The sequence below is a fragment of the Hordeum vulgare genome, chromosome 7H, assembly GCF_904849725.1.
Source record: "Hordeum vulgare subsp. vulgare chromosome 7H, MorexV3_pseudomolecules_assembly, whole genome shotgun sequence".
NCBI classification, from domain to species: domain Eukaryota; kingdom Viridiplantae; phylum Streptophyta; class Magnoliopsida; order Poales; family Poaceae; genus Hordeum; species Hordeum vulgare.
The window spans coordinates 109,460,741-109,468,802 of record NC_058524.1 but is presented as its reverse complement, the minus strand read 5'-3'; the positions used below and the strand labels follow the sequence as shown (position 1 = coordinate 109,468,802).

General features: G+C 51.2%; 1 protein-coding gene across 1 annotated transcript; it reads left to right on the top strand.

The window, feature by feature from the left end:
- The first annotated feature begins 4,657 nt into the window (after positions 1–4,657).
- LOC123408672 (plasmodesmata-located protein 6) lies at positions 4,658–7,685 on the top strand. The gene is made up of 3 exons (XM_045101728.1): positions 4,658–5,683; positions 7,160–7,261; positions 7,358–7,685. The coding sequence occupies exons 1-3, from the start codon at positions 4,804–4,806 to the stop codon at positions 7,366–7,368; spliced, it is 993 nt and encodes a 330-aa protein (XP_044957663.1). The 5' UTR covers positions 4,658–4,803; the 3' UTR covers positions 7,369–7,685.
- Positions 7,686–8,062: the final 377 nt, after the last annotated feature.

The following is an 8,062-nucleotide window of genomic DNA, read 5'->3' as shown; positions in this document are numbered from 1 at the left end:
GTGGCGATCTTCACGAATCATGGAACGGCTGCCTCCCCTGTGATGCTGATGGGAACCGGGGCTGTGAACCGATCGATGCGTGTTTGCATGGACGGAACTATTGTAGATCCGATTTGTGTGACTGGAAGACTGCCGAATTCTGCTGCTGCGCCGTGCGCAACAGAGCTCGGATCTGCTCGATTCCCCTTCCTGCCTCTGAATCAGTCGGCTGGAGGGAATCGGCAATCTGGGCAGCCGCAGCCAAGTTGAGGAGAGGTGTGCGGAACAACTCCACATTGCTCCGCCGAGTGTGCCGACTGGCAGAACGACGAGGTGGACGACGTGCACCGGATGCTTCGCCGATTTCGTGCTCGCCACGGCCGGCTTGACGGGGATCTTCATGGGAGTTGGCCATGTGTACTTCTGCTGCAGGCCCACGACCCGCGTACTCGGAAGGGAGCTCAGTCGGAACCGAGCCCGAGCACTGGGAACGCGGGGCAACCACAACAGACTCCAGAACTGCCACCTGAGAGGACGCGATCTGACGCGTTCGGGCATGCTGCACCCAACGTTGGAGACGCGGACTGCGAGACCGCTTGTTGCGGCGCATGAAGGAGGTGCAAGCCGATAATGGAGCCGATTGTTGGAGAAGAAGAACGCCGCGAGCGTCAGCAGGAAGTGTGTGGCCCCGCGACGGGGAAGCGCCTCGACGTCGAGAGGCGCCTCCCGAAGCCACGCCGAGTCGTCGATGGTGAAGGAGAGAACGCCAAAGAGGATCTGGTGATCCATGCTCGAACCTCTACCAGACGACATGACGAAAGGAAGTAGTCGCAAACTCGCCGGAAGTCGCTTAGACGCCTGCCCCACTGTGGGCGCCAACTGTCGTGGGTATAAGCCTGACAGTAGATGTGTAGGGTACGAATGAGATGGGCAGAGTCCTAGCTACGGCGAGGTTGTATGAGTTCAGGCCCCTCTGCGGTGGAGCTAACAGCCCTACGTCTCAGTGCTCTCGGAGCTTGTTACCGAGTGTAATATGGAATACAGTGATTTGCTAACCCCTTGACCAGTGGGGGAGGGCGGCTTATATAGAGTGCGCTGCCCTCCACAACGGTTCTGACTCAGGGGTGGAGTAGTGGCGATTGAATGCATACGTTACAGGTAACGTATGCTCTAAATGCTAATAAATGCACCCGGAAACGTACGGCGGTTTCCCTCCAGAGAGGTTACGATGTACCGAGTGTATCCAGTCGGTTGGCCTGGTGCCCTCCGAATGCTAGTCTCCGACTGGATGATTCTGGGCCTGTTACCGACTGGATGATGGGGACTCCTTAATTCAGTCGGGGCAGACTCAAGGTCCTATCCTTTGTCGGGGGTAGTCCTTGGGTAGGACATGTAGTGCAGGCCTATGACCCTACCCTGGGACTATGACCTCATCAATGCGTAAGGTAAACAATCCTTGCGACCGTGGTCACAAGCACCGTTGTTTTCTCCCTGGTGGCAAGAGCACATCCCCTAGTCTCATGTTTCTGTCACTCAAGCTAGACATCACGGGGCATGAACCCACAATCATGCATAACGCTCCCTCTTGGAGTTACAATCTACTACTCGGCCAAAGCAATAAAGAGCAATGGAGAACATGCATGAATCACTAAAGAACATAATATAAAAGGATAATAAAATATATAACTCATAACAATCTGAACATAATCCCATAATCCATCGGATCCCAACAAACCGAACATAGCAATAGCAGGAAAATTACATAGATTCCTTGATCATGTAGGGCAACTCACAAGGGCTAATCATTGAAGCACAAGATTGGAGACAAGAAATCACATAGCTACTGGTCATGCACTCATGGTCAAGGAGGACTACTCAAGGCACGTCCGGGAAGCCTCCATGGCGGTGGAGAAGCTCCCAGAAGTCAATCCTCCCTCCGGCAGGGTGCCGGGAAGAGGTCTCCTGACGCTCCCGATCTCGGAAGCGTTGCGGCGGCGGAAGATGGAGAAATTCGCGATTCTGGATATGCCTCAAGGGTTTTTGATCGGAGGTATAAATATAGGCCAAAGGAGGGCGTCGGAGGAGGTGGGGGCCCATCCAGGCGGCCCATGGGCGCGGCCAGGGGTCAGGCCGTGCAGGGTGGCCGCCTGGGCAGCCCCTAGCTCCTCTCTGGCCCATCTTCGGTGATCTGGAAGCTTCTGTCACGCTCATTTTTATATATTATTCTCAGGATTTTTGGGGCTCTGGAAATTTGGGTAAAAGTCCCTGCAGAAAAAGATAACAGCAGACAGAAACTAACACTGGGTGCACTGAGTTAGTAGGTTAGTCCAAATATGTGTAAAAATATATAAAAGTGTAGCAAAACATATAACAATGTCACTCAATAGATCATGGAACAAGCAGAAATTATAGATACGTTTGGGACGTATCAGCGTCCCAATGGGCTCCTAGTTTGGCCTATATGGGCCAAACACCTCGGATTTGTACTCCCATATCCAGGGCACCCTTAACAAGGGTTTTTGCATGTGCCTTTTTTTAAAATGGAGGCAAAACATTTGCCTCGTCGATTAATTAAACAAAAAACAGTTACCCGGTTAATTAATGGAAAGCCGAGCAAAAACCAGTACAAACCAACCACGTGTGGACTACTCACATAGCAAGCAACCCCATAAGCACATAATTAGCCCGACAAGCATACACAACATGTAACGACCACCAACCTTCACACTGCTATATCGCAAAGACACCCCCAACAAAAGTTACTCGGTATAAGACCATGAGCATCGCCAAATCCATGAAGACAAGTTAGTCCATAAGGACAACCCAAAAAACTGATGAACATCGAACCAGCAGTTGTGGATGCGTTTCTTATGACGCCACTTTTTTTACTCGTTCAATGAATTTCTCAAGCTCTCGCAGGAGACGTACAATCAAAGGAAGAAAATGGCTCGTATGATTTTGCGATGTAGTTTTATGTTTTGTTTGTCTTTTGGGCAGCACCGGGCGCCGGCGCGCCGGCCCAAAGTTGTGGCACGCCGCCCAACATCCGTGCGATACGAGCGTTCCTAACCGTCTGATTAAGCCGCACACACTCCTTTTTTCTAGGGTCTCCTTCCTCGTCGTTCCCTGTCAGATATCCGTGCTGAGATCCCTACGCTCGACGGTTGCCCGCACTTTTAGGAGACCCCTGAGCTTGCCGGCTGCCTGCGCTCGCCAAAGATCCGCGTTCGTCTTGGATGCAGCTCCCCTGCCTGTCCGTGCTCGTCGGAGATATGTGCTCGCCATGGATGAAGCTCCCCTACCTACCCGCGCTCGCCGGAGATCCACGCTTTCCTCGGATGCAGCTCTGTCGCCCGCACTCGCCATGGATGCAGCTCCGTCATTCGCGCTCGCCATGGATGGATCCCGCGCTCACCGCCGTCGCACAGCATGGATGCAGCTCCGCCTCGCCGATATTGACTAGTTCCAGCAAATACAAATGTCACATTGTAGTATTTTTTGTTCTCGGTGGTAGCGAACGGAAACAACGGCTGCATACAAATGTGGTCACCGTCCTCGCTAGTTACAACTCGCCGTTGCATGTACTAGTATTTGCATCTAAAAAATGAATGTGCGTAGCAAAAATTGTTGCGTGATGTAGCAAAAAGCTAATAAAGTTGCAGTAAAAAGTAGTCGCCGGTTTGTCGCCGTTGCGGGTCGCAACTCAGCCTTGATGGATGTAGCACAACGTTATGCTGGTTGTAGCAAAAAAATATGCTAGTTGTAGCAAAAATACCACGCCGGCTGTGTATATGTAGAAAAAGGCGATGCTGGTTGTAGCAAAACGCGACACCGGTTGTAGCAAAATGCAATGCCGGTTGAAGCATGTGGAAAAATTGCGGCATTATTTTTTGTTCCAGGAACAGCGTCGTCCCGTCCATGCCGCGCTTGTTGGCCATGGCGCCGCCCATGCTTGTCGGTTGTAGCAAATTTCCTAACCGGTTGTAGCAAATTCCATGGCCGGTTGTAACACACAATTATTTCGGTTCCTGCAAAAAAGTGGTCCAGCCATGGACATGGGGACGGGAGAGGTTCTCGCCAACAACGATGGAACGACGAGGTTGGGTGCCGAGCAAGCCGTGTAGGTGCATCGGTTCTAGCTTATCAGGAAGAGCCTCGTCGGGGAAGATTTCTCTGTTGGGCTCGTCATGGCTGGGAGTTCGGAGGTAAGAGATCGGGATCAGATAATGAGTGGCTATTCTTCTTTGCCTGAGGATAAGATGAGAAGAAAACGATGTGGGTGAAGCCAAGAGCAACATGGTCGCGTGCATGAGGGCACAAGTGCGTTCGCGAGCGAGGGGGCGATCCGGCGCAACGTTCGGCGAAACGTTTACGTTATTTTGTGTCGTGTTGTCTTTATGCCGTGGACTACTTTCGTTAATAAATTATATTTCAAAATGCTCTGTGCATGGCTTTCTAAAAACACTGTTACTTGATTTTTCTCTATCAAAACTGTTACTTGATTTTATTTGTGGGAACATCAACTGTTACCTTACTGGTAGGATGAAAACTTGAAAAGTAAGATATGTGGGTTGGAGACGTCACCACTATTTTATCTTAGAGGAGGCAAAACCATTCACACTTGTGACAGTGATATTGGACCCGAGTGATTAGCTCCTTATAAACCCTTTTGAGCCCGCTCCACACTCACGAACACTTGCAGAACCACACTCTCTCCCTCGCTACTCTTCTCCCATTCTCCTCCGTGTTCACCTTCCACAGCTTCCTAAGTCTCTCCGAAGCATCAAACACTAGCACGTCCAAGCCGATCGAGAAGTTCCAAGCATGTGGAAGCTTCTCGCAGCAACGGCTCTGCCGATCCTGATCTCGTTGCTCGCCGTGCGCGCGCGCGGCGCTGACGACTACACGGCGTTCGTGTACGCCGGGTGCTCGCAGGCGCGCTACGCCGCCGGCACCCAGTACGCCGCGGACGTCGACACCGTGCTCTCGACCCTCACCGACACCGCGGCTTCCACGCCCTATGCCAACTACACCCCCCCGTCCGGCGCCGCCACGGGCCTGGTCGGGCTCTACCAGTGCCGCTCCGACCTCCCCGCCGCCGTCTGCGGCGTCTGCGTGAAGTCCTCCGTCTCCAAGCTCTCGTCCCTCTGCAACTCGGCCGCCGGCGGCGCGGTGCAGCTGCGCGCGTGCTTCGTTCGCTACGGCAACGACTCGTTCCTCGGGAAGCCGGACAACACGGTGCTGTTCAAGAAGTGCGGCGGCGAGAGCGGGGACGCCGGCGTCGCGGCGCTGCGCGACGCCGCGCTCGGCGCCCTCCAGGCCGCGTCGTCCCCCGCAGCCGATGGCTCGTACCGCGCCGGCGCGGCCGGGTACGTGCAAGCCATGTCGCAGTGCGTGGGGGACCTCGGCGCCAAGGCGTGCACCGACTGCGTCTCCATCGCCGCCTCGCAGCTCAAGGCCGGCTGCGGCGACGCCTCCGCCGGGGAGGTCTACCTCGGCAAGTGCTACGCGCGCTTCTGGTCCAATGCCGGCACCAGCGGCGGCGGGGCCACCCCCGGAGGAGGCAACGTCATCGGCGGCGGTAACGTCGGCCCCATCGGTGACGGCGGAAACGGCATCGCTGGCGGCGGCACCGTCGGCGTCCCGGGCGCAGGAACTGGATACGGATACGGGTTCGTGCCACGTCCGTACGGCGACGTCCAAGGTACGCACATCGATCGTGCCACCATTGGCTACTTCTTTCTTGCCCTGCTCAGCTCCTCGATTCCACTTGTGCGCTCGTGATTACACGCGTGTACGCACCTACCTTAATTTCTGGGCTTAATTACCGTTATCTAGTTGTGCGCGCCTCGCATTGATCGGCACGGACGATGTTTTTTCTGTTTAGGATTGGCACGGACGATGCTGAAGAAAAATGGACATCGATTTCGGGAGCCATGCCTAGTGCCAGCCCGGTTACTCGTTACGGAAATCCGTATATATTTGTTGGATCTTGCAATGGTCCATGCAGATAGCTTGCACTATGCGTAGGATACAATTCTGCCTTCTTTTGAGATGGGCGTCGGTTATCTTTGTTAAGAATTTATTAAGATCACCGATTAGGCCACTATCGAAAACAGATCCGATTATTCAAATGCTTTGCAGGGTACACACCACCCTGTGTCCATGCATGTCTGCATCATGATGGCTGCACATAGTATAAGTTTAGGCCTTCTTGATTTGTACGTACTACAGTTGCTGTTTACAAAATGCAGGTTGCCTTTTCTTCAGGTTTTTAATTCGTCTGTTAATCAGCACTACAATGCAAGGCAAATACCACATACTTATAAGGCTCGGAGAGACAGACAATACGTAGTATTTGGTTAGAGTTTTGTTTCAGAACCACACTTTGACAAACCTGAAGAAAATTGCATCAGCTGGCCATGCTTGGCTACAACAGAAGTGTGTCAATGTTGTGGTTACCGACCAAATAGGTTCTTAGACTGACAATGCAAACAGTGTGCGAAATTGTCAGGGCACCTCCCGTCAAAATCTACTCCGGAAATTAGGCATGACTACTGCCTAGGGTATCATCAATGATTAGGGCGGCAGGTAGAACGTTCCTTCATACAGTATTTGTTTTGTCAAATTATGCAAGTCGTAGATCTTACTTACCCTACTGTTACAGTGTGTAAACTACTGTAGTTAACATTGACAAGCTGACAGTTGGACCCTGCTTGTGTTTGTTATGCTTTCTACAATGCATGCACATTGGCATAGTAGATGGCCCTCCGAGTTAATTAGCAGCAAATGATGGTGTGTGCGAAATGCGGCAAAGATAGTACCAAAGAGGCCATGAAAAGGACTTTTTGGCCAACGCTATTTAAATCTCAACTTTCAGAAAGACTTTCATGTGGATTCACTTTCCTGTTCTTCTTCATTGAGCGGAGCATATCACAAAGTGGATTCAAAATGATCCCGCCCTGCTTTGCACCGTCTCGTATATCTCTCTGGCACACACTGTGGCTGGAGTAGTACTCCACGGCCTTTTCTGCTTTTTGAAACTTTCACTTGGCCACTTTGCACAAAGCTGCATTTGTACAATACTAGCTGTATAGGATCATCAAACAGAGCACATGCATGGAGTGAGTGGGATGAATCTTATTTTGACATCCACGTGTTGTTGTGTTATGTTCGTCAGATGGTTCCGGGAAGACCCTCGCCATCATTATCGGCATCGTGGCCGCGGCCGCCATCATCATCATCTTCCTCTCCTTCGTCCGAAGAGCCCGCGCCGCCAATGGTAAAACCCGAATTTCAGACAAGTCGAATAATCTCAGAATGTCCATGGCATATTCATGATGAACCCGCTTGTTTTGTCTGAACCATGAATATGCAGGCAAAAGCTAAGGTAAGGGTTGCAGCAGGGATGGTCGCCAGTCGCCACTATTAGCTCAGATTGGATCGCTTGGTGGCTTTTGGCTTGGGCGTTGCTTTAGTATCTCTCCTGTTCCTCTTTTTATCTTTTAGGGTCTCTTTTGCCGTGTCATCATAGGGCCAGAAAAACAAAGGGAGGCCATGCCGCCACTGTGCCGAATTCAGTAGGGAACTGAAGATTCCAGCTGCATGCTACTAGCCACTAAGGAAAATATTATGCAAAAATAAGAAAATATATATTTGTTGAAGTGACCCCTATATATATGGTTCATGTCCATGTTATTGTTGTATTGTTTTTGTTCATGTTGTTGCGTTGGTTGGTGGGATGGGCTCATGTAAAGTGCTGTTAATTTGTCGGAGGTAATCAATTAGTGCAATCTTGTGTGCTGCCGTGGGAGTAAATATATGTTGTTGAGTAATGCGGTTGGGGAACGGAATAATTTCTATCATCTTTCGTGAGAGCGGCCAGGGTTATCATCATGAGGCATTCTTGAAAATGGATTAAAATGCATCTTTATGTTATCTTTGGTGTTAAAATCATTGCTAGTGAGTCAGCATAGGACCGCCAATCAAGTCTAAAAGTACAGCCACCAATTGTGAATTCAAAAGCATGAAGTATGTTAATTATGCAAACAAGGTAATGCAATCATGTGCTAATCTGCAACGT